General features: G+C 34.6%; 1 protein-coding gene across 1 annotated transcript; it reads right to left on the bottom strand.

The window, feature by feature from the left end:
- Positions 1-53: 53 nt before the first annotated feature.
- LOC133087150 (HIG1 domain family member 1A, mitochondrial-like) lies at positions 54-27,897 on the bottom strand. Its single transcript, XM_061183930.1, has 3 exons — positions 27,858-27,897; positions 27,114-27,187; positions 54-359 (listed from the first exon to the last, which is right to left on the bottom strand). The coding sequence occupies exons 1-3, from the start codon at positions 27,895-27,897 to the stop codon at positions 54-56; spliced, it is 420 nt and encodes a 139-aa protein (XP_061039913.1).

Raw genomic sequence — 27,897 nt, 5'->3', positions numbered from 1 at the left:
GATGTCTAACTAAAGCAAGCACCACCAATGAGACCAAGACAACGTCTCCTCTTTTAAGGTCTAGGTTTTGCCCAGAATTCTCGATACATGGAATAGCCCATACCAAGAGTCATTGTTCCCACAACAAAGCCTTGGGCTGTCATGCACATGTGGATCAGGTGAACAGACATTTTAGTATTTCCCCTGCTCTTCAATTTGTATAATCTATATGCAACGATTGTTGCAAAACCTGCCATTCCAGTGGGGACAAATGGGGCCTCTCTAGCTTTTCGGATAAGTTTAGATCCCTGATCTTCATCATATGAAGAAAGAGAAACAGCTGTGTCGCTTGATATAGTGACTGAAGAATCTTCAGACAACTACAAGACGTTGCAGGTTCCAACCGGCTTCTGCTGTTTCTAGATTTTTTGATGATGGCCATTCTGACTGGTGTGAGGTGATATCTCATTATGGTTTTGATTTGCATTTCTCTAATGATTAGTGATGTTGAGCATCTTTTCATGTATTTGTTGGCCATCTGTATGTCTTCTTTGGAGAAATGTCTATTTAGATCTTCTGCCCATTTTTGGATTGGGTTGTTTGTTTTTGATAAAGAGCTGCATGGGCTGCTTTACAAAGGAGGCAAGAACATACAATGGAGAAAAGACAGCCTCTTCAATAAGTGGTGCTGGGAAAACTGGACAGCTACATGTAAAAAATGAAATTAGGACACTCCCTAACACCATATACAAAAATAAACTCAAAATGGATTAAAGACCTAAATGTAAGGCCAGATACTATAAAACTCTTAGAGGAAAACATAGGCAGAACACTTTATGACATAAATCACAGCAAGATCCTTTCTGACCCACCTCCTAGAGTAATGGAAATAAAAATAAAAATAAACAAATGGGACGTAATGAAACTTCAAAGCTTTTACACAGCAAAGGAAACCATAATCAAGATGAAAAGACAACCCTCAAAATGGGAGAAAATATTTGCAGATGAAGCAACTGACAAAGGATTAATCTCTGTATAGCTTTTAACACTAAGTGATACATATTAATTTTCAGTGGAATGTTACAATGTTTATTGTTTATCTTCCCGGCTGGAATATAAATTCCATGAGAGCAGTGACCTAATGGTTTTCCTCACCTCATTAACTAGAAGCGGACTTGGCACACAGGAAATTCTCAATAATTAACTGTTGAATGAATGAAGAGATAAGGGAAGAATGAACTGGTCATTTTATCAATGTCCTTTTGTATGAGGATTTAGAATCAGGCCAAGGAGGGTTATTTAAAGTATTTATGTTACATAATATCTTTTTTTTTGTTTGTTTGTTTGTTTTTTGTTGTTTTGTTTTGTTTTGTTTTTGTTTTTTCTTTTTTTTTTTCACACACACTGTATTTTATTTTTACAAGAGATAAATAGACTGACACCAAGCATTGTAAATGGATGACCACAACAAAAGCAACAATGATTGCAATTACCAAACATGAAACACACTCATACTATGTCATAATATTGACATTCAGTCCAGTAATCCTCCACTGTAACAGCTCCTTTACTTTGCAGTGAAAATTGATTTGTATATTCTTTGCCTCTGAGTCCTTGTGGGATTTTTTCTTTTTTTTAAATTCAACCAGAAATTCACAAAAATTATACTCATCCTCATCAGTTCACTCAGTCCCATGTAATTAATTTTTTTTTTTCATCTTGATCTTTTGTTAGCACTTTTATGAGCTCATCAGTTTTTCATTAGAGTTCTGAAAATGCTTATTCATTCAGTTCAGCAGTACAGTCAGGTACCAGAAACCTGTACTTGTCAGAGTCTTTTCCATGAATTTCCTGAAGATGAAACCCTTTTATAGGAACATATTTACAAAAGCATCAGAGTACACCCAGAACTGTCTGTAAATGACAAAAGACTTAAAAATGACCACGGTTAAAGATTTGATGAAAGTTCATAATAATGCAGTTGACAAGAAAATTAGTTATTTCTGAGATATACATTTTAAAGTAATAACTAGGATTATGACTTATAACATTATACCAGAACATATAAGATTTTTAGAAATTTCATGTAATGTCTGAAACATTTATATTAACATATTTCCATACAAATAACCCAATGAAAGTTTAGTATTAGTTGTTTTGTTTGTTTGTTTATACTGCAGGTTCTTATTAGTCATCCATTTTATATACATCAGTGTACACATGTCAATTCCAATCGCCCAATTCAGCACACCACCATCCCCACCCCACCACTGTTTTCCCCCCTTGGTGTCCATATGTCTGTTCTCTACATCTGTGTCTCAACTTCTGCCCTGCAAACCGGCTCATCTGTACCATTTTTCTAGGTTCCACATACATGCGTTAATATACGATATTTGTTTTTCTCTTTCTCACTTACTTCACTCCGTATGACAGTCTCTAGATCCATCCACGTCTCAACAAATGACTCAATTTCGTTCCTTTTTATGGCTGAGTAATATTCCATTGTATATATGTACCACTACTTCTTTATCCATTTGTCTGTTGATGGGCATTTAGGTTGCTTCCATGACCTGGCTATTGTAAATAGTGCTGCAGTGAACATTCCGGTGCATGTGTCTTTTTGAATTACGGTTTTCTCTGGGTATATGCCCAGTAGTGGGATTGCTGGGTCATATGGTAATTCTAATTTTAGTTTTTTAAGGAACCTCCATATTGTTCTCCATAGTGGCTGTATCAATTTACATTCCCACCAACAGTGCAAGAGGGTTCCCTTTTCTCCACACCCTCTCCAGCATTTGTTGTTTGTAGATTTTCTGATGATGCCCATTCTAACTGGTGTGAGGTGATACCTCATTGTAGTTTTAATTTGCATTTCTCTAATAATTAGTGATGTTGAGCATCTTTTCATGTGCTTCGTGGCCATCTGTATGTCTTCTTTGGAGAAATGTCTATTTAGGTCTTCTGCCCATTTTTGGATTGGGGTGTTTGTTTCTTTAATATTGAGCTGCATGAGCTGTTTATATATTTTGGATATTAATCCTTTGTCCGTTGATTCATTTGCAAATATTTTCTCCCATTCTGAGGGTTGTCTTTTCGTCTTGTTTATGGTTTCCTTTGCTGTGCAAAAGCTTTTAAGTTTCATTAGGTCCCATTTGTTTATTTTTGTTTTTATTTCCATTACTCTAGGAGGTGGATCAAAAAAGATCTTGCTGTGATTTATGTCAAAGAGTGTTCTTCCTATGTTTTCCTCTAAGAGTTTCATAGTGTCCAGTCTTACATTTAGGTCTCTAATCCATTTTGAGTTTATTTTTGTGTATGGTGTTAGGGAGTATTCTAATTTCATTCTTTTACATGTAGCTGTCCAGTTTTCCCAGCACCACTTATTGAAGAGATTGTCTTTTCTCCATTGTATATCTTTGCCTCCTTTGTCATAGATTAGTTGACCATAGGTGCATGGGTTTATCTCTGGGCTTTCTATCTTGTTCCATTGATCTATGTTTCTGTTTTTGTGCCAGTACCATATTGTCTTGATTACTGTAGCTTTGTAGTATAGTCTGAAGTCAGGGAGTCTGATTCCTGCAGCTCCGTTTTTTTCCCTCAAGACTGCTTTGGCTATTCGGGGTCTTTTGTGTCTCCATACAAATTTTAAGATGATTTGTTCTAGCTCCGTAAAAAATGTCATTGGTAATTTGATAGGGATTGCATTGAATCTGTAGATTGCTTTGGGTAGTATAGTCATTTTCACAATGTTGATTCTTCCAATCCAAGAACATGGTATATCTCTCCATCTGTTGGTATCATCTTTAATTTCTTTCATCAGTGTCTTATAGTTTTCTGCATACAGGTCTTTTGTCTCCCTAGGTAGGTTTATTCCTAGGTATTTTATTCTTTTTGTTGCAATGGTAAATGGGAGTGTTTCCTTAATTTCTCTTTCAGATTTTTCATCATTAGTGTATAGGAATGCAAGAGATTTCTGTGCATTAATTTTGTATCCTGCAACTTTACCATATTCATTAATTAGCTCTAGCAGTTTTCTGGTGGCAGTTTTAGGATTCTCTATGTATAGTATCATGTCATCTGCAAACAGTGACAGTTTTACTTCTTCTTTTCCAATTTGTATTCCTTTTATTTCTTTTTCTTCTCTGATTGCCGTGGCTAGGACTTCCAGAACTATGTTGAATAATAGTGGTGACAGTGGACATCCTTGTCTCATTCCTGATCTTAGAGGAAATGCTTTCAGTTTTTCACCATTGAGAATGATGTTTGCTGTGGATTTGTCATACATGGCCTTTATTATGTTGAGGTAGGTTCCCTCTATGCCCACTTTCTGGAGAGTTTTTATCATAAATGGGTGTTGAATTTTGTCAAAAGCTTTTTCTGCATCTATTGAGATGATCATATGGTTTTTATTCTTCAACTTGTTAATATGGTGTATCACATTGATTGATTTGCGAATATTGAAGAATCCTTGCATCCCTGGGATAAATCCCACTTGATTGTGGTGTATGATCCTTTTAATGTGTTGTTGGATTCTGTTTGCTAGTATTTTGTTGAGGATTTTTGCATCTATATTCATCAGTGATATTGGCCTGTAATTTTCTTTTTTTGTAGTATCTTTGTCTGGTTTTGGTATCAGGGTGATGGTGGCCTCGTAGAATGAGTTTGGGAGTGTTCCTTCCTCTGCAATTTTTTGGAAGAGTTTGAGAAGGATAGGTGTTAGCTCTTATCTAAATGTTTGATAGAATTCACCTGTGAAGCCATCTGGGCCTGGACTTTTGTTTGTTGGAAGATTTTTAATCACAGTTTTAATTTCATTACTTGTGATTGGTCTGTTCAGATTTTCTGCTTCTTCCTGGTTCAGTCTTGGAAGGTTATACCTTTGTAAGAATTTGTCCGTTTCTTCCAGGTTGTCCATTTTATTGGCATAAAGTTGCTTGTAGTAGCCTCTTAGGATGCTTTGTATTCCTGCGGTGTCTGTTGTAACTTCTCCTTTTTCATTTCTGATTTTATTGATTTGAGTCCTCTCCCTCTTTTTCTTGATGAGTCTGGCTAATGGCTTATCAATTTTGTTTATCTTCTCAAAGAACCAGCTTTTAGTTTTATTGATCTTTGCTATTGTTTTCTTTGTTTCTATTTCATTTATTTCCGCTCTGATCTTTATGATTTCTTTCCTTCTGCTAACTTTGGGTTTTGTTTGTTCTTCTTTCTCTAGTTTCTTTAGGTGTAAGGTTAGATTGTTTATGTGAGATTTTTCTTGTTTCTTTAGGTAGGCTTGTATAGCTATAAACTTCCCTCTTAGAACTGCTTTTGCTGCATCCCATAGGTTTTGGGTTGTCGTGTTTTCATTGTCATTTGTCTCTAGGTATTTTTTGATTTCCTCTTTGATTTCTTCAGTAATCTCTTGGTTATTTAGTAACGTATTGTTTAGCCTCCATGTGTTTGTGTTTTCTACGTTTTTTTCCCTGTAATTCATTTCTAATCTCATAGCGTTGTGGTCAGAAAAGATGCTTGATATGATTTCAATTTTCTTAAATTTACTGAGGCTTGATTTGTGACCCAAGATGTGATCTATCCTGGAGAATGTTCTGTGCGCACTTGAGAAGAACATGTAATCTGCTGTTTTTGGATGGAATGTCCTATAAATATCAATTAAATCTATCTGGTCTATTGTGTCATTTAAAGCTTCTGTTTCCTTATTTATTTTCATTTTGGATGATCTGTCCATTGGTGTAAGTGAGGTGTTAAAGTCCCCCACTATTATTGTGTTACTGTCAATTTCCTCTTTTATAGCTGTTAGCAGTTGCCTTATGTAATGAGGTGCTCCTATGTTGGGTGCATATATATTTATAATTGTTATATCTTCTTCTTGGATTGATCTCTTGATCATTATGTAGTGTCCTTCCTTGTCTCTTGTAACATTCTTTATTTTAAAGTCTATTTTATCTGATATGAGTATAGCTACTCCAGCTTTCTTTTGATTTCCATTTGCATGGAATATCTTTTTCCATCCCCTCACTTTCAGTCTGTATGTGTCCCTAGGTCTAAAGTGGGTCTCTTGTAGACAGCATATATATGGGTCTTGTTTTTGTATCCATTCAGCAAGCCTGTGTCTTTTGGCTGGAGCATTTAATCCATTCACGTTTAAGGTAATTATCTATATGTATGTTCCTATGACCATTTTCTTAATTGTTTTGGGTTTGTTTTTGTAGGTCCTTTTCTTCTCTTGTGTTTCCCACTTAGAGAAGTTCCTTTAACATTTGTTGTAGAGCTGGTTTGGTGGTGCTGAATTCTCTTAGCTTTTGCTTGTCTGTAAAGCTTTTGATTTCTCCATCAAATCTAAATGAGATCCTTGCCGGGTAGAGTAATCTTGGTTGTAGGTTCTTCCCTTTCATCACTTTAAGTATATCATGCCACTCCCTTCTGGCTTGTAGAGTTTCTGCTGAGAAATCAGCTGTTAACCTTATGGGAGTTCCCTTGTATGTTATTTGTCGTTTTTCCCTTGCTGCTTTCAATAATTTTTCTTTGTCTTTAATTTTTGCCAATTTGATTACTATGTGTCTCGGCATGCTTCTCCTTGGGTTTATCCTGTATGGGACTCTCTGCGCTTCCTGGACTTGGGTGGCTATTTCCTTTCCCATGTTAAGGAAGTTTTCGACTATAATCTCTTCAAATATTTTCTCTGGTCCTTTCTCTCTCTCTTCTCCTTCTGGGACCCCTATAATGCGAATGTTGTTGCGTTTAATGTTGTCCCAGAGGTCTCTTAGGCTGTCTTCATTTCTTTTCATTCTTTTTTCTTTAGTCTGTTCCGCAGCAGTGAATTCCACCATTCTGTCTTCCAGGTCACTTATCCGTTCTTCTGCCTCAGTTATTCTACTATTGATTCCTTCTAGTGTAGTTTTCATTTCGGTTATTGTATTGGTCATCTCTGTTTGTTTGTTCTTTAATTCTTCTAGGTCTTTGTTAATCATTTCTTGCATCTTCTCAATCTTTGCCTCCATTCTTATTCCAAGGTCCTGGATCATCTTCACTATCATTATTCTGAATTCTTTTTCTGGAAGTTTTCCTATCTCCACTTCATTTAGTTGTTTTTCTGGGGTTTTTTCTTGTTCCTTCATCTGGTATATAGCCCTCTGCCTTTTCATCTTGTCTATCTTTCTGTAAATGTGGTTTCTGTTCCACAGGCTGCAGGACTGTAGTTTTTCTTGCTTTTGCTGTCTGCCCTCTGGTGGTTGAGGCTATCTAAGAGGCTTGATGGGAGCCTCTGGAGGTGGGTAGAGCTGACTGTTGCTGTGGCGGTCAGAGCTCCATAAAACTTTAATCCACTTGACTGTTGCTGGGTGGGGCTGGGTTCCCTCCCTGTTGGTTGTTTTGCCTGAGGCAACCCAACACTGGAGCCTACCCGGGCTCTTTGGTGGGGCTAATGGCAGACTCTGGGAGGGCTCACGCCAAGGAGTACTTCCCAGAACCTCCGCTGCCAGTGTCCTTGTCCCCACGGTGAAACAGAGCCAGCCCCCACCTCTGCAGGAGACCCCCCAACACCAGCAGTTATGTCTGGTTCATTCTCCCCCAGGGTCACTGCTCCTTCCCCTGGGTCCTGATGCACACACTATTTTGTGTACGCCCTCCAAGAGTGGGGTCTCTGTTTCCCCCAGTCCTGTCGAAGTCCTGCAATCAATTCCCACTAGGATTCAAAGTCTGATTCTCTATGAATTCCTCCTCCCGTTGCCGGACCCCCAGGTTGGGAAGCCTGACGTGGGGCTCAGAACCTTCACTCCAGTGGGTGGACTTCTGTGGTATAAGTGCTCGCCAGTCTGTGAGTCACCCACCCAGCAGTTATGGGATTTGATTTTACTCTGATTGCGCCCCTCCTACCGTCTCACTGTGGCTTCTCCTCTGTCCTTGGACGTGGGGTATCCTCCTTGGTGAAGTCCAGTGTCTTCCTGTCGATGATTGTCCAGCAGCCAGTTGTGATTCTGGTGCTCTCGCAAGAGGGAGTGAGAGCACGTCCTTCTACTCCACCATCTTGGTTAATCTCCACATAATATCTTATTTATGTCTTTTCTGGCTCCCCTTTAGAGCTTAGTACATGAAAACCTTGGCTTCTGTCATTTGCTAGAAGAATTTTCACAAACACACCCATGCAATCAGGACGAATATTCAGAAAAGAACATTACTATCATCCCCAGGGACCCCTTTCTGTTCTCCTCCAGTCATTATCTCCCCAAAAGTTAAACATTATCTTGATTTCTAACAGCATAAATTGTTTTTACCTGTTTATGTACTTTATATAGGTGGAATAATATAATACATATTTTTTTGTGATTGACTTCTTTTAGTGAAATATCTTTGTGAGAACCCTCTATATTGTTGTGTGTAGTTGTATTTTGTTGATTCTTTTAGAGTATAAAAAGAGCTTTTAAATTCAACACTCTATCATTAACATACTGAAATATCAGTTCATTTTTAATGATCATATATTCATGTAATATAATTTATACAAGGAAATCTAGAATCTTTCCAATTTTTCACTCTTTTAAAATAATGTTCTTTATGATGAACACGCCTATAGCAAAATCTTAATTTACATCTTTAGTTGGTTAGGAAGAAGTTCTAAAAGAAAATTTTCAGAGACCAAAAAAAACCATTTTCCCTTTTTTGATTAACATTGGCAATTTATTCACAAGAAAGTATTAGCAACTCTTTTTATTATCAACTGTATATGACAGTATTTGCCTCCCTAAACTATCACCAAAAGTAGATATTACTGTCCTTTTAAAATTTTTGTCAACCTGACAAAAAATATGTCATTAACTCATTTTCTCAAGTGGAGTATCTTTTTCTTATTGATTAAAAGTTAATTCTTGGTCTATTCAGGTTTCCTATGACTGATTCTATTGTGATAATTTGCATTTTCCTAGAAAATTGTCTGTTTCACTGAGTTATTTTAATGGGTATGTAGTGGTATATTGCCATTTTAATTTGCATTCTCCAAATGACTAATTCATTTACATTTTAAAATGGATTAGCAATATTTTAAGATTCTGCTCTGAATCTGACATTAATTTTTGAGATTGGTTTAGACCTTGCATATATAATTAGAAAGGTTTTAAGTGCTTGCATATATATATGAAATACATTCTGTAATCAAACTATATCTTTTTAATTTTCATGCAGAAATTAGAAAATTAATTGTGGATTACAGAGCCATCTGGTTGCAAAATGTGTCCCTTTCATTGCCCTTTTGATTTAGCTCATCCAAAGGACCATATAAGCATTTGTGGCCACAGCTTTCAAAACTGTGACCTCCATTGAAAAGTAAGACCTTATAACAGAAAAGTAGGAAAAGGAATGAGCTGTCAGTAAATGTCACTAAAGGAGGCTAACTGGTGAGATAAATAAAAAATAAGGAAGGCTTTAGGGTGTGGATCTGGGAAATGAAAGGGTATGTAATTTCATAGTTAAATTATTAGAATATTTTCCTAAGGCCAAGAAAAGAAAAAGCATGTTACAAATAGTATTGTTGCTATTAAAATTAGTCTTTAAAAGTCCAGATTTATTTACAGAATAACACTGAACATAAAGGCAGGATTCTATTCAGTAAAATAAGGGATAAGATATTAAAAATCTTTTTATTGCATTTTCCATTAAAAAAGGAGATAAAATGAGTTTTCAACAAGATATATATAAAAATGAGACTTCTTAAATACTTGAGTGTATTACTTAAAGATCTTATGAAGAATTTTCTTGGATTATGATTTAATAATTATGCCAGAGATAATTTAAATGTGATACAAGCTGTAAGTAGAGGATGAAGTAAATTTTAGAAGAGATTTTCAAGCACACATTTTGATTTTTCAGGTGAAAAATGATCTTGAAATTATTTTTGTTTGCAATAAGTGCTACTGGCAAAGTTGCTTTTCATAAGAGTTTTATGGGCAAATAAATATCTATGAATCAATAAATTAATTAATAAGAACCACTGATCCCTTAATTCATTCAGTGAACATTTAATTATTTGTATTCAATTTGTAATCAGAAGATATGGATCTAAATATTAGCATCATTTTTATTAACTACATGCCAGTTTTTTTCTGTAAATTTGTAAGGTATGGAGAAAAACACTTACTCTAGGGTATTTTGAAGATCTACATATGGATAATATATGTAAATTTCCTAGCGTAGGGCCCAGCAAATAGTTGATACTCAACACTCTAAGTTGTCCTTCCCAGTTTTAACTGTAAAATTATGATATTAATTTATATCTCCCAGAGTTGTCATGGGGTTTAAAAGTGAGGTACCTACTGTAATGCATAAGCACCTATCAAAATTCCTGGCACACAGTAGAAGCTCAATCATTCTTCCATTCTCTCCTGATTTCCTATCATTTCATTTTCATGTCAAAAATATTTGCTAAGTATCTACTTATGTGCACTGGATCTCGAGCAATGAGGGTAAACAAGTCAAATGTGATCCCTGCCCTCACAGAATTTATAATCTGGTGTTGAGGGAAAGACAAATTAGTCATTTAATTACAATCAGATGGTAAGAAGAAAGCCTTCATTACCAAATCAGCTTTTAACTCTGCCAATGCAGTGTTAGGCACTGGGAATACAAAGGTTATATGTGCTTGCTTTAGTTTACTTTGAGAAATTAATTAGGAAAGCCTGTCTACAGCATGATCACAGGTGTCTCAATGAGATCGTGACCACCCCTCAGTCCCATCTGTCATTTGGGTTCTATTGTTTCTGTGTAGTTTTTATCCTTCTTGGCTCAGAAAGTGATTAATGTCTGTCAATGAGTATTTTGTTGTTGCAACATTCACATTCCGAAAATGTGAGTGGTAAATTGTTGTTTACTACAGTTCAAGTAGAGGGTAGCATCAGCATTCTTGGCAACAGAATGTGGCCCAGTGAAGGGGAGATGCTAATAAACTCTTCACCTGGTTGCTGTCATAGAAAATCTCTTGCAGGTTCATGCAGGTGTAAAGCAGCTATTTACTTGAAGTGATTTTTAGATCACTGTGTTCAAGCTTGCCTGCCTGTGCAAAGCTCCCCTATGGCTTACCTTGGACCCCCTCTTCCCCTCCTACATTATCTACTTCCCATTAGTAAATTCATTTCTTCAGGTTCAATTCAATATAACAAATATTTATTAAGTGCTATTGTGTGCATATCCTCCAGAATCTAACATTTCAAATGTTCCTTGTGTGGGAGCAAAGTTCTTAGCCCTCCATGAGGTAGGGAAACCTATAAAAGATGCTAAAAGAGAGACCATCAGCAGAGGTCCAGCAGTGCCAGTACACTCAACCAAGGAAGGTGTGTTAAGCTGACAAGAAAGGCCTGGCAGGGATGGACATGACTGAGTGTTGAGCAGTATAATGCTTCTTTTGAGCTTATTCTACTTCATATCCTCAAAATAATAAGTATTAACATCTCATACATGAAACATCATGAAAGAACCTCTTGAGAACTGTATAAGACATAAACCAAGGAAATGCCTAAGCTCCCAGTGATTTAACACTTGGCCATGTTGTTATCACTCACTTTCCTTATGGAGCACCATTGCTCCCCTTGCCTCATTCCTTACTCTAACATGTAGCCTAAATGAGTGATTTAGGACCTTTCCTCCCTTGCCATGGCACCTAACACTGGACATGCCAGTCACAAAGTCCTAACACCCTGGCCACACAGATTGGTTCAGAGGGTGAGCACATGGCTTAAGCCAATGCAACCAGAGTCCCTTGCCATGCTTGTTTAAGCTGAGGTAGGTGATAATAAGCTCTTTTTTCTCAGGTGGTGAAGCTGGAAAGACATGAGCCTAGAACTGTCAGCAGCCAAGGTTCTTGACTTGTGGAGAAAGTCAGTCTGGAAGATGGATGCTAACATGATGAGAGAAACAAAAGCAAGAAACAGAGCGTGATTCCTGCTCATCCTGTGGTTCCCTATATCAAACATTACCCCTATTTCTAATATGGTAATAAACTTGGCATGTCCAAGGAACTGAAACCAAGTGCATGAGGAGACAGTGAAGCAGATTAGTAGATCTCAACAGTAATGAAATGTTGTGTATGTTAATATATCTCCATACTGGGTAAATATTAAAATCATCTGGAAGGTTTATAAAAACATCAGTATGGATTTTCACTTATAGTAATGCTGATTTGGCAATTCAAATCAACCTTCCCTCTTCTATTCAATATTCCTCTGGAGATTCTAGTAGTGCAATAACCTGAGAAAAGAAATAAAAGTCATTGAGACTAGAAAAGAAGTAAAACTCTCCTTGTTTGCAAATGACATGATCATCTATGTGGAAAATCCAACCTCTTCTATAAAACAGCTATAAAACTAATATGTGATTTTAGCAAGTTGCATTATACAATAACAATTTTCAAAAATATCAATCATACTTCTATACACTAGCAAAAAAATTGAAAAACTTTTAAAATGCCATTTATAACAGTATCAAAATATGAAATATAGAAATAATATAACAATTGTAAAAAAACTTGTACACTGCAAACTACAAAACATGCTATGAGAAGTTAGAGAAGACCTAAATAAATGGAGCAATAAATCATATTTATGCCAGAAGACTCAATATTGCTAAGATGATAATTTTCCCAAAAATTACCAGTAAGTTTGACAAAATCTCACCAGGTTTTTTGGTAGAAAGTGAGAAGACAATCCTAAAACTTATGTGGAAATTGCAAGTAACTAGAGTAACCAAATTTTTTTTTTCTGAAAAATAAGAAAGTTGGAGGACTCACATTGTCTGATTTCAAGACTTACTACAATATGAAACAACAGTAGACTGAAAACTATAAGACATTGATGAAATTGAAGAAGACACAAATAAATGGAAAAATATTCCATGTTAATGGACAGGAAGAATTAATATAGTTAAAATGTTCATACTACCCAAAGCAATTCAGTACAATCCCTATCAAAATTCCAGTGGCATTTTTTTAACCAGAAATACGGGGGGAAAGTTCTAAAATTTGTATGAACCACAAAAACCAAATAACCAAAATAACCAAAGCAATCTTGAGAAAGAAGAACAAATCTGGAGACATCACACTTTCTGATTTCAAACTATATTCAAAGCTATAGTAATCAAAACAGTTTGGCATTGGCATAAAAACAGACACATAGATCAAATCAATGAATAGAAGGACCCCAAATAAACCCATGTATATGTATATATGTTCAATTAATTTATGACAAAGAGGCCAAGAATGTAAAATGGGGAGAGGATAGTCTCTTCTATAATGGTGTTGGGAAAACTGGACAGCCACATGCAAAAGAATGAAACTGGATGACTATCTTTCACCATACATAAAAATCAACACAAAATAAATTAAAGACTTAAATTAAGACCTGAAACTATAAAACCAGAAGAAAATATAGGAAGTAAGCTCTTTAATATTGGTCTTTGTAATGATGTTTTGGATTTGACACCAAAAGCAAAGGCAGCAAAAGCAAAAATAAACAAGTGGAACTATGTCAAACCAAAAAGTCTCTGCAGAGCAAAGGAAACCATCAGCAAAATGAAAGGTCAAACTACTGAGTGGGAGAAAATATTTGTAAATCATATATTTGATAAGGGGTTAACATCCAAAATATATAAATAAGTCATATAGTTCAATATAAAAAATTCAATTTAAAAATGAGCAGAGGAACTGAATAGACATTTTCAAAAGAAGACATACGAATGACCAACAGGTACGTGAAAAAGTGCTCAACATCACTAACTACCAGGGAAATGCAAATCAAAACCACAATAAGATAACAACCCATACCTGTTAGAATGCTATCATCAAAAAGACAAGGGATAAGAAGTGTTGGCAGTGATATGGATAAAAGAGAGCCCTTGTGAACTGTTGAGGGTGGTGCAGACACTATGGAACCAGTATGGAGTTTCCTCAAAAAATTAAATATAGAATTGTCATATGATCCAGCAATTCCACTTCTGGGTATTTATCCAAAGGAAATGAAAACATTAACTCAAAAAGATATATGCACCGCCATGTTCATTGCAGTATTATTCATAATAACCAAGATATATAAACAACGTGTGTGTCAACAGATGAATGGATAAAGGAGATGTGGAAGGTATATACAATGGATATTATTCAGTCATGAGAAAGGACGAAATGCTGTCATTTGTGACAACACTGATGGACCTTGAGGGCATTATGCTAAGTGAAATAAGCCAGACAGAGAAAGACAAATACTGCATGGTATTACTTATATGTGGAATCTAAAATTTTAAAAGTCAAAGTCATAGAAACAGAGAGTAGAAAAGTGGTTGCCAGGAGCTGGTGGGGGGGTGGGAAGTGGGGTAAATATGGAAAGGCAGGTAGAAGGGTACAAATTTTCAGCTATAAAATGAATAGGGTCTGAGGATCTAATGTATAACATGATAAATATAATAAATAACACTGCGTTGTGTAATTGGAATTTGCTAAGAGTGTACAACATAAATTTCTCACACACAAAAAGATAAGTATATGAGGTAATGGATGTGTTAATTAACTAGATGAGAGGAATTCTTTCACAAAACATACATATTTTAAATCATCATGATATATCACAATTTTGCAAAATCAGAAGCACGCAACATAATCACAGTAGTAAGTCCTTACATATCAATAATCACTCTAAATATAAGTGGATTGAATTCACCAATCAAAAGGCACAGAGTGGCTGGATGAATAAAAAAATAAGACCAACTATATGCTGCCTCCAAGAGACTCATTTCAGCTCTAAAGATACATATAGGCTTAAAGTGAAGAGATTAAAGAGGATATCTTTAAAAGTGCAAACAAAAAGAAGGTGAGTATAGCCAAAATTATATCAGGCAAAATAGACTTCAAGCCAAAAATGGTAATAAGAAACAAAGAAGGTCATTATACAATAATAAAAGGGTCAAAACATCATGAAATACAAGAATTATAAATATATATGCACCCAACATCAGAGTACTAAAATATATTAAGAAAATACTAACAGATCTAAAGGGAGAAAGAGACAACAATACAATAATAGGACAATACAGTAGTAGGACACTTCAAAACCCCACTGTCAGCAATGAATAGACCATCCAAACAGAAAATGAACAAAGAAACATTGAAATTGAACCATACTCCAGAACAAATGGACTTAACAGACATATATAGAACATTCCACCCAACAGCAGTAGAATATATTGATACATTCTCCTTGAGTGCACACAGAACATTGTCAAGATAGAACATGTGATAGAACACAAAACAAATCTTTGCAAATTTAAGAAGACTGAAATCATACCAACTATATTTTCTGACCACAATGGTATGAAACTAGAAGTTATCAACAAGAGGAAAGCTGGAAAACCCACAAATATGTGGAAATTAAACAATACCCTTCTGAACAACCAATGGGTAAAAGAAGAAATCAATAGAGAAATAAAAAAATTATCTCAAAACAAATGAAAATGGAAATAAAACATATCAAAATTATGAGATGCAGCAAAAGCAATTCTGAAAGGAAAGTTTATAGCAATAAATACATATAATATTAAGAATTAGAAGGATCTCAAATAAACAACCTAACTTTACACTTCAAGGAACAAGAAAAAGAAGAACAAATTAAGCCCAACATTAGCAGAAAAAAAGGAAGTCATAAAGATCAGAATGGAAATAAATGAAATAGAGACCAGTAAAACAATAGAAAGGATTAATAAAACCAAGAGCTTGTTTTTCAAAAAGATAAACAAAATTGACAAACCTTTAGCTAGACTGAGAAAAAAAGAGAGAGAAAACACATATAAAGTTAGAAATGAAAAAGAAAACATGAAAACTGATACTATAGAAATTCATAGGCTCAAAGAGACTATTATGAACAATTATATGCCAACAAATTAGATAAAATTCTAAAAGCACATAACCTGCCAAGACTGAATCAGGAAGAAATAGAAAATTTGAACAGAATGATAATTAGTAAAGAGATTAAATCAGTAATCAACCTCCCAACACAGAAAACTCCAGGACCAGATGGCTTCACTGATTAATTCTTCCAAACATTCAAAGAAGAATTAACACCAATCCTTCTCAAATGCTTCCAAGAAATTAAGGAAGAGGGAATACTTCCAAACTCACTCTATGAGGCCAGCATTATGCTGATACCAAAGACAGATAAGGACACCACAAGAAATGAAAACTACAGACCAATATCCCTGATTAATATAGACTGCAAAAATTCCCAAAATATTAGCAAACCCAATTCAAGAACACATAAAAAGGATTATAAATCACGACAAAGTGAGATTTATCCCTGGTATACAAGGATGGTTTAACACACATTAATCAATAAATGTAATATATCACATTGGTAAAATGAAAGATAAAAATCACATGATTATCTCAATAGATGCAGAAAAAGCACTTGACAAAATACAACATTCTTTCATGATAAAAACCCTCGGCAGACTGAGTATAGAAGGAACATACCTCAATATAATAAGGCCTCAATATAATAAGGCCATAATAATAAACCTACACCTAATATTTATACTTAATGGAGAAAAATGGGAAGCTTTCCCTCTAAGATCAAGAACAAAACAAGGATGCCCACTCCTATTCAATATTTTACTGGAAGTCTTAGCTAGAGCAATTTAACAAAAGAAAGAAATAAAATGTATCAAAATCAGGAAGAAAGAAGTAAAACTGTTGTTATTTGCAGATGATATGATTCTGTACATAGAAAATCCCAAAGACTCAACCAAAAACTGTTGGCACTAATCAAAAATTTCAGTCAAGTTGCAGGATACAAAATCAACATACAGAAATCAGTTGCATTTCTATACACTAAGAATGAAACATCTGAAGAAGAAATAAAGAAAATTATCCTTAGAAAAAGAAAGCAAAAAAAAAAAAATCCCATTTAAAATTGCATCAAGAAGAATAGAAACACAACATTGTAAGTCAACTATACTTTAATAAAAATTTTTTAAAAAGAATAGAATATTTAGAAGTAAATTTAATCAAGGAGGTAAAAGACTAATACTCTGAAAACTATTAAACACTGATGAAGGAAATTGAAGATGATATCCTGTGTTCATGGATTGGAAGTATTAGCATTGTTAAAATGTCCATACTACTCAAAGCATCTACAGGTTTAATGCAATCCCTATCAAAATACCCATGATATTTGTCACAGAACTAGAACAAATAATCCTAAAGTTTATATGGAACCACAAAAGACCCTGAAATGTCAAAGAAATCTTGAGAAAAGAGAACAAAGCTGGAGGTATCATGCTCCCTTACTTCCGACTATACTACAAAGCTACAGTAATCAAAACAGAATGGTATTGCACAAAAACAGACACATAGATCAATGGAACATAATAGAGAGTCCAAAAATAAACCCACACACTTATGGTCAATTAATCTATGACAAAGGAGGCAAGAGCATACAGTGGAGAAAAGACGATCTCTTCAATAAGTGATGCTGGGAAAACTGGACAGCTACCTGTAAAAGAATGAGATTAGAACATCATATCCAAAAATAAACTCAAAATGGATTAAAGATCTAAATGTAATAAAGCCTGAAACCATGAAACTCCTAGAAGAGAATAGGGGCAGAACACTCTTTAACAAAAATTGCAGCAATTATTTTTTTTTAGATCTGTCTCCTAAAAAAAGCAACAAAAGCAAAAGTAAACAAATGGGACCTAACTAAGCTTAAAAGCTTCTGCACAGCAAAAGAAACTCCTGACCAAATGAAAAGACAACCTACTGAATGAGAGAAAATATTTGCAAGTGATATGACCAATGAGTTAATAACCAAAATATATAAACAGCTCTACAACTCAATATCAAAAAAACAAACAATCCAATTTAAAAATGGGCATAAAACCTGAATAGACAAGTTTTCCAAAGAAGATATACAAGTGGTCAACAGGCACATGAAAAGATGACCAACACTGCTAATCATTGGAAAAATGCAAATCAAAACCACTATGAGATATCACCTCACACCTGTCAGAATGACTATCAGCAAAAAGTATACAAATAATAACTGTTGGCAAGGTTGTGGAGAAAAGGGAATTTCCTCACAAAACTAAAAATAGAACTCTCTTGTCATTTGTTACAACACGGATGGACCATGAGAATATTATGCTAAGTGAGATAAATCAGAGAATGACAAGTACTGTATGATATCACTTATATGTGGAATTTCAACAAGCCAAAACTGTAAAAACAGAGAATAAAAGTGTGGTTATTAGGGGATGGGGGTTAGGGGGACAGGACAGATGTTAAGGGTACAAACTTACAACAAGTAGTAAATAAACCCCAGAGATCTAATATGCAGTATAGTGAATATTGTATTATAATCATCAAACTTGCTAAGAGGTTAGAATTTAATTATTCCAACTACTAAAGATGAAGAATAATTATATAACATGATAGAGGTGCTAATTATTGCTACAATGGCAATCAGGTTACAATATATAAATATATCTAATCAACATATATATATATTCAATTACACAATTTAAATTTATATATACAATATATTTAGATTTTAGATTTTTTAAATGAATAAATGAATATCTTACAACTTTGTTTGCCAATCATACCTCAATAAAGCTAGAGGGAGAAAAGGAATTGATCCACAGTCAACCAATCAATCAATAAAACTACAGTAATCAAAGGAGTGTGTGGTATTGGCAAAAAGATAGACACATAGATAAGTGTAACAGAATAAAGAGTCCAGAAATAGACCTACACAAATATAGTCAACTGATTTTTGATCAAAAATGCAAAGGCAATTTAAAGGAGAAAGTACCGATTCAACAAATAATGCTGAAAAAATTGGACGTCCATAGGCAAAAAAAGTAATAATATTTGTAATACATATCTAAGACCTTACACAAAAATTCTCAAAAACGGATCATAGATCTAAATATAAAACATAAAACTATAAAATTTCTAGAAGAAAAGCAATTAGAAAATCTATATGCTTTTGGTTTGGAGATGAGTTTTTAGATATGAACCAAAAGCATGATCTATTAAAGAAATTTGATAATCGACTTTAAAAAAATGAAAAATTTTGCTCTGCAAAAGACACCCTGGGGAAAAAATATTTTAACATATCCAATAAAGAACTTGTAACTCAACATTAAAAATATAAACAACTCAGTAAAAAGTGAGCAATAGAATCTGAACAGATCTATTCAGAAATAGATCACCAAAGAAGATATACAGGTGGTAAATAAGCACGTGAAAAGACAGGCTTGCCTGCAATAATATTACCATGATGTTCTAATGGTGATTTCCATTTTTTCATTCTTTCTATATTTATTAATTGCAATGCTTTAAATAAGATTTATCCTTTCTCCTTTCCCCCTATTTTTATTCATATCACATGGACTCAGAAATATTTATTTTATTCTTTAATTTATAATTGAATGCTATCATTAATTTTAAAAATTGAGTTAAAATTCACATAATATAAATTTACCAGTTTAAATATTTTAAAGTGTAAAGCCTTAACTATACATTAAGTAGGCAGCCATGTGGTAATATTTGAGATTAGAAAAACTTTGTTGCTAGAGTTAACTCCAGGTGCCATGGTCTTAAAAATCCTACCACTGAAGACAGATTCTTTTCAATTGATTTTTTATAATGTAGAATGCAACTAATCCACTTCAGTGTCTTTTAGTACATTCACAATGTTATGCAACCATCATCATTATCTAACACTAGAACATTTCATCACCCCAGAAAGAAATCCTATACCCATTAAGTAATCACTTCCTATTTCTTCTCCCCTCACCTAACCTCCTGGTCATGACTAGGCTACTTTCTGTCACCATGGATTTACTTATGCTAGACATTTCATATAAATGGAATCATAAAATACGTAGCCTTTGTGTCTAGCTTCTTTAACTTGGCATAGTGATTTTAAGGTTCATTTATATTATAGCATATAACAGTACTGCGTTACTTTTTATGGCTGAATAATATTCCATTGTGTGGCTAAATCACATTTTGTTTATCTATTCATCAGTTGATGGACATTTGGGTTGTTTCCACTTCCTCAGGATACTTTTGCCCTATATATCAGGGGTCCCCAACCCCTGGGCCATGGACTGGTACTGGTCCTTGTCCTGTTAGGAACTGGGCTGCACAGCAGGAGGCGAGCAAGCAAAGCTTCATCTGCCACTCCCCCTCGCTCGCATTACAGCCTGAACCATTGCTCACATTACCACCTGAACCATCCCCTCCCACTGTCTGTGGAAAACTTGTCTTCCACAAAACCAGCCCCTGGTGCCAAAAAGGTTGGGGACTGCTCCTATATAGAATTCTTAATCAGCAGGTTTTCTTCTTTCATCATGTTGATTAAATCATCCCACTGCCTTCTGGCTTTTGTGGTTTCTGATGAGAAATCAGCTCTTAATCTTATTGAAAAATTTCTTGTATGTTTCTCAGCATAAATCTCTGAATTTATTCTATTTAAGGTTAGATCTTCTTGGATATGTAGATTCATATCTTTCATCAAATATGGGAAATAAACTTCAAATAACCCTTGAGAATTATCTACTCTAGTTGAACATATGTATACCCAATGACCCAGAAATTCCACTCCTAATTATATGCCCCAAAATAATATGTGCACATGTGTACTAAAAGACTTGTTAAAAATGTGTTATTAGGCCTTCCCTGTTGGCGCAGTGGTTGAGAATCTGCCTGTCAATGCAGGGGACACGGGTTCGAGCCCTGGTCTGGGAAGATCCCACATGCCGCGGAGCAACTGGGCCCGTGAGCCACAACTGCTGAGTCTGCGTGTCTGGAGCTTGTGCTCCGCAACAAGAGAGGCCGCGATAGTGAGAGGCCCGCGCACCGCGATGAAGAGTGGCCCCCACTTGCCGCAACTAGAGAAAGCCCTCGCACAGAAACGAAGACCCAACACAGCCATAAATTAAAAAAATAATAATAATAATAAATTAATTAATTAATTTTAAAAAATGTGTTATTAATAAAAGTCAAAAACTTTAAACAATTTTTTATTGTCCACTCAGAGTTTACACAAATGTTTATTGCAGTCTTATTCATAATAACCAAAAATAGGAGGAAAAAATAAATGTTCTTCTACTGGTAAATGGATAAGGAAATTGTAGTTTATTCATTCAGTGAAATTCTATTCAACAATAAATAGTAGTGAACAATATGCAACAATATGGATGAATCTCAAAAACATGCTGACTGTAAGGAACCAGACACCAAAAACAAAACAAACAGAACACCAAAAATCATAATGTACAATTCCATTTATGAAATTCTAGTAAGTATAAACTAATACACTGGCAGAAATTAGATTAGTGGTTGCCCAGGGCTGGGGTTGGGAAAGGAGAACTGACTAAAAGGGGATACTAAGGAACTATTTGACATAATGGAAATGTTCTATACCTTGACTGTGATTATAGTTACATGAGTGTATTAAGTTTTCAAAATTTACAGAAATGTATGCTGAAAATGGATACATTTTTGTATGTAAATTATACTTTAATAAAGTTGATTTTCTAAATAGATCATTCTGGCTACCACGAGGAAATAGGATTTTGGCCAGACAATGGTGGAAGCAGGTACACTAATTAAGAGGTTATTGCAGAGATAATAGTAGCTTGGATGAGTGTGGTAATCACAATGATAATAGTTAATGTGTATATGACATTTATTATGTGCCAGGCACTGTTCTCTGTACTTTGTGTGCCTTGGTTTATTTCATCCTCCCACTAATCATATGACGTAGGTACTGTCATGATGTTAAAGTACAAAAAGCTTAAGTGACTTGTGTAGTAAGTAGAAAAGCTGGTAGTCTGGCTTTAATTCATACACTTAACCATTATGCTCTACTGGATAGATTCAGAACAAATTCTGAAGGTACGGTTGCCAGAAGTTACTGATATGTAAGATGTGCTATGCAAGCTAAAGAGAAGAATCAAAGATGATGATGCCATAATGGGATGAAGAAAACTGGGAAAGTATCATGATTGAAGGGTGTAAAATGAAGAGGCCTCCATTAAGCAAGTGAAAGCAAAATTGGACTCTTGTGTGTGTTAAGCAAAAAAGAGTTTTGTTTCCAGGTGAAGCCTCTGAAGAAAACAAACCACTATCATTTGGGGTTTCCAAGAGCAAGTAGTTCAGGAAATGGTGGAATATCACAAGTGGGAGCATTTAGGGATTGACTGACCTATAGCCCAGAGTATGGTCATTGAAGTTAGGCTGTTGCTGCTTGGCTGGCTTTTAAAGGTGTAAGTCCTAGTAGGAAGCTGTCACTGATCCACTGGGATGGGTATAACATCTGATCTGCTGTTACTGTTTACTGTGACCAAAGATCATCCATTTCTTTCTAAGAGAATAAGAATGTGTTATTGTCAAGAAATAAAAAATACTTAAACTCTGTTTAGGGCATGTCGGGTTTAAGATACTTAATAGCCATTCCAATAAAGATGTCAAGAAGATAATTAGGTCATATCAATCTGGAATTTCCAGTACATACACATCAAGTCTGAGAGTCATCAGCCAACAAGACTGGATGAGATCACCTTAAGGAGAGAAAGGAGCTAAATAGAGGCCTAGATGGGGAGAAGTCTCCAAATTTTGTAGATCAGGCACAGTAGGAGGAAATAACAAACGTGTTTGAGAAGGATTCACCAGGAGGTCTGAAAAAATTTCCGAATATTCAGCAAGGTATTTATAGAAAATATTCAAGTACTTAAAAGGATATAATTGGAATAACTTTACCTGAAAAATTCTGAGCATTCCATTGCAAATAAGTTATAAATAAAGAAAACATGTTTATGAAAATGAAATATAATGATATCATTGAGTGCCCACTCCATGTCTGGCATTACATAGACACAGAAAGAGTGAGGTAAGTGAGAAGGTTTCTCTCAAAATGAAGGCTTGAATTTATCCTGGCATTCATTCTACCAAAAAAAATATTTAGCAAATGCCTTTGAAGTACCTGACACATGCTTGATTAACAGAAATATAACTGTGAATAAGGCAAGCATACTCATGAAATCTAATGGAAAAGACAGCATCAGATACACCATTTTAGTGTATAGAGTGCTTTGGGTACTTAAATCATGGAGAACTAACCTAATCTAAGGGTCGTGGAAAGTCTCTCTAAGAAAGTAAAATTTTAGCTAAAACTTAAGAGGTGAGTAGAGATTCACCAAAAGGGTAGAAAATAATGTCCAAGGCAAAAGAGAACAACACGTGCAAAAAGTTGGGGAGGAGATTCTCAGGCAGACTAGTCTGATCAGAGTGGGAGATGTGGCTGAAGAATTAAGTATGTGGATTTTAATGGGGTGGGGGCCTTACAAGTCTCACTAAGGATTTTGGACTTTATCATAAAGTAAATGGGAATAACATAATCAGAGCTTGTTTTCAAAATCTCACTGTTTTGAGTGATATAATCTATATAATTAAAAGTGTCTGTGGGATCACAGAAGAGGAAAAGATCAACTGATCAGGTAGGCTCCCAAGAGATGAAACATTTGAATTGAGTTTTGAAGCATGGGAGAGATTCTACCAGGCAGCAAAAGAGAAAAGGCATTCCAGGAAGGGGAAACAACAAGGGCAGAGACTCCAGTATACAAAAAGAGCTGGGCATGCTGGGGAACAGGAAGCAACCATGAAGGACTACAGCAGAAAGTGGAGAGAACACAGCAGAAAATAAGGCCAAGGGGCTCGTCCCTAACATCTATGTACTAATGGTACAGTATGGAACAAATACCATATATTTAAATATTTAAAAGTTATAAATCATGCTAACAAACTATTATATAAAATTTGTTCTCCTCTCTACATACCTTCACATTCAAAAATATGGTGAATAAGAGGTTGTTTAGTGTAGGTGAATATGGTAAATTTACATTCATTCAGGCCTTTATTTACACTTAACAGTCCAAGTATTATTATATCTTTACAGGAAGTTTGCCAAGTCACCCAGTTCTAAATCAAAGTTCATTAACCTTATGACTAAGAAAGTTACATAAATCTTGCCAGATAACAGTAATTAACAGGCAAGCGCTGGGTTCTAGGCCGAGTTGCTTTTTTTTTTTTTTTTAAATGATTCCAGTAGTCACAGCATATCTGACAAGAGTAATCAGATATGGATATAAAACTGAAAAGTTAGTCAAACTCTTTACTAAATGTAAAAATTGTAAACTGCTTTTGAGTGAGGTTAGTCCCACTGGAATCTTATAGGATTCCATAAAAACAAATTCTTTACTATGTAAACACAATTATTTAATGTTTTGTGATTCCAAAGTCTAACAATATCACAGTTTCCTTCATCATTTATGTTGATTCTTCCTCAAAATTCAATATTGCATAATGTCTGTATAGAAAAACATTACAGCACTAACTTAAAATTTAAGAATTTTTAAAAATCAGAATTGTACTAAAGTTTGCCTTTGCTACAATATTAATAAAACTTAGTATGCATTTTAGAAGTATAAGCAAGATTTCAAGGGAAAAGATTAATTTTCTGACAAAGAATTGATTAAAATCATTCTCATCATACCTAGCGTAATGTATTGTACATAGTGGGAATTCACAAACGTCTATTAAATGCACGGCTGTTGAGTGAATTCTTATTCATTGATTAGTGAATATGTAACTCCTAAAATAATAATGCTTTCATACTGGGGTCTTTAGAGACCATTGGTTCTAACACTTTCACTGTCAAGATGCAGATGCAGAAGCCCAAAGAAGTTTAGTAAGCTGCTCAATTTCATCCTTCTAGGTTTTTCAGAATGTTTAAGTCACAAGTTTCAGTTTCTAAAACTACTAGAACAATAAAATAGGTGTGTGTTAGGCCATTGTTAGCCAAGTAGTACAAATTTTGGGACATAATAGGAAAGAGAGCATATGTAGCAGAAATCTATTTATTTGTTTGTTCACCCATCATTTTATACATGTTGCTCCCTTAGAAGCTACCAGCCATCTCATAACCACTGATTGATCAATCTTGAGTCCTGAAACGTATTACCCCAATCCTTGGCCATAGTTGCTTGGCTTGGTTGTTGGGATCTTGCCCAAGCTAGGTCAAGCACGTTTTTTCTCTGAGACTGTTTTAACTTCTCTGATGGAATAAGACAAAAGAGAGCTGTTGGTTACTACATTAACCATCACATGAAGGAAATCTATTTGAATTAAGGAAAAAAAAGTGGTCTCAGACCAGTAGTGCACCCAGATATCTGAAAGACACAAATATAAATCCTTTTTAGAGGAACTCTTTTTAAACTAAGACTTCAAAGATCTTCTGCAAATAAAGCGAAAATGAGCAAATGAAAGTCAAACATCTCTAAACATAAAGGAAACAAGGCATCATGAGTCAGAGCCAATGGAAAAAATAGTATAATCAGACTCACAGAAAATATTACTATTGGAATGAGTGGACACAGAATACAGACCTAATAATGTTTAAAGTATTTTTAAGCTTAAACAAATAAAGGGTAGACTCGAAAGACATGAACAAAAGCAAGCAGATTTTCAAAAGAGCCAAAGAGAATGCCTAAAAATATTTTTGTTTGTACAAAGTAAATTAGTAGCACATATAAACCCCAAACACTGGTCTCCTGGCTGTCTATAGAATACTTCTTAAAATATTCCCGTTGCCACTTTACTAAATTTCTTTCTCCAAAAGAAGTTTAATCATAATGCATTACAAAATATTTAATTTTCAAAATGCTTATTTTCCTATACTATAAACTGTCTTCCTAACCCATTATGCCAATAATATTTTAGTGTATATGTCTATGTGTGTATGTATCAAACTACCGAAATGAGTTAATTTCAGGGAAGTAGCAAATATTGATTCCTGATAGATAACTATGAAGAGGTGATTTAATACTGTATCCTTCCCTTGGTTTTCCTCTTCTTTCAAATTTTTTAAACTATTCCTCACATGTTGCCCATAAGTTTAACAAATGTAACATCAACAAAAAAATTCTTTCCTGGCTGTTGAGGAATGAATGGTTAAAATGCAAGCCAATTATGGTTTCTTAGAAACAGTTTACTGTTTATTAACAGGGTTTCTTGAGTATTTAAATGAAAAGACACTACTAAAATCAATTATTCATTAATTGGTATTTAAATTTTTAAGTGATACTGATTTTACTGAAATTTTAGAAATAAGTGTTTTCAAACATCCACTGATTTAGAAAACATATCACAAATCAAGTAAATTGATACTCCTAAATATCACTTTGTGTATCTTATATTTTGAATGGATCTTTTACACTTGCATAATTTTTTAATATCATGCATTGATGATTTGGAAAATACTGGTTCACTGAGTTGTACAAATCTTCTAAATCTTGACACATTTCATTACACAATATCAAAAACTCACATCAATTAATACCACCCACCTCCAACCTTATGAGAAAAGTCTTTAAGTTGTCAAGTTTGCAATAACAGATACAGGTTTTCCAAATTCTAATTTTTAAAAGCTCTAATTTTATCATTGTCAACAAATATTGTTGGTTGTCTTCTTCTACACGACATTTTTGAGAAAATATTTGCCAAATATCTATGTCTGAATAACCATAGTTTGCTTGCCAATAGTTCTTTCAAGTAAAAAATGTTGCTTATGAAAAATGTGACTAGTTCAGCTTGCAACTTTTGTCCATGTAGTTTTCCTGGAGTACAAACATCATACTTTGCTCTGCAGCAGAAGTGCTATTTCATCACAAAGAATATAAAAAGGGTGTGTATTCAAGGTTAGAAATTTAATAACATTAATTTTTACTGCTTCATCAATTCCACTCTTAAGTGAAACAGGCATTATTTTATACTGCAAGTGCTTGGCAGTGAATAATTCAATGATTATAAATACAGTTTAGTGTCACTGCTTATATTTGTGCTAAGGTCCCAGCAGTTTTATCCTCTACGTCTTTTGCGTCATCATCAAATGTCAACAAATTCAAAAAGTACAAATACTGTAACTTCTTATTATTACCATCAAAATAGTTTTGACCCTTTAGGTCCTCTGAAAGAGTCCTGGAGACCTTTAAAGGTCTGCAAACCACACTTTGAAGACCATGGACTTAGATCAACTTGGATTTACCCTTGAGCTTGAGATGGGCGTGACCTTCATTCCAGTCACATGAAAGCCGAAAACATCTGAACAAAACTGAAATTCTATTAGCAAGGGGGAAAGTGTAAGTGGACATTCAGGCAACTTAAAACAATGTAGTAGTTAACAAATTTGGCTATTTGGAGATACTGTTAAATTCAAAAATCACAGTAATAAATTGCATAATAATCAGAGTCTCTAAATTGAAATATTGCTCAGTGATGTAGGAAGAACAACACAAAATCAACCCAAATAATTATTAGTGTACAGGATGCTGAGTAGACTGGAAGCACCTTGAAGAAGGTAAGGATTATAACTTAATTAATATTATATTCCCCTGCCTAGCAGAGTGCCTGATACATTGCAAGTGTCCATTAAGTTTGTTGAATAAATGAGTGAATGAATGAGTGAACAGATTTATAAATTAAAAGAATGAAGAGAATATCACAAACACAGAGCATGAATATTGGTAGCAAATAAAATAACATTCCAAAAGTGATGGTATAAAAGGAGCAAAGAAAAAAGAAGGGCTAATAAAATTCTAAGGGAGTATCTACAAGGAGATTAAGCTACCAATTCACTGTATTCTTCAACTTAAAGTTTGTGTAACAGTTGGTTAAATCCAGCATAATCTCTACAGGAATTAACTATGACATCTAAGAATGGCTGGACTGTAGCATGAGTGGGTGTGTGAGGTTGTGATGGTTCATAGATCTCTGAATCAGTACACCATACCCGTAGGTGAACGCTTAACATTTCCTTCTTTATATCTCAT

The sequence above is a fragment of the Eubalaena glacialis genome, chromosome 3 (assembly GCF_028564815.1).
Source record: "Eubalaena glacialis isolate mEubGla1 chromosome 3, mEubGla1.1.hap2.+ XY, whole genome shotgun sequence".
Taxonomy (NCBI): Eukaryota; Metazoa; Chordata; class Mammalia; order Artiodactyla; family Balaenidae; genus Eubalaena; species Eubalaena glacialis.
This window is presented reverse-complemented; position numbering and strand designations above follow the sequence as displayed.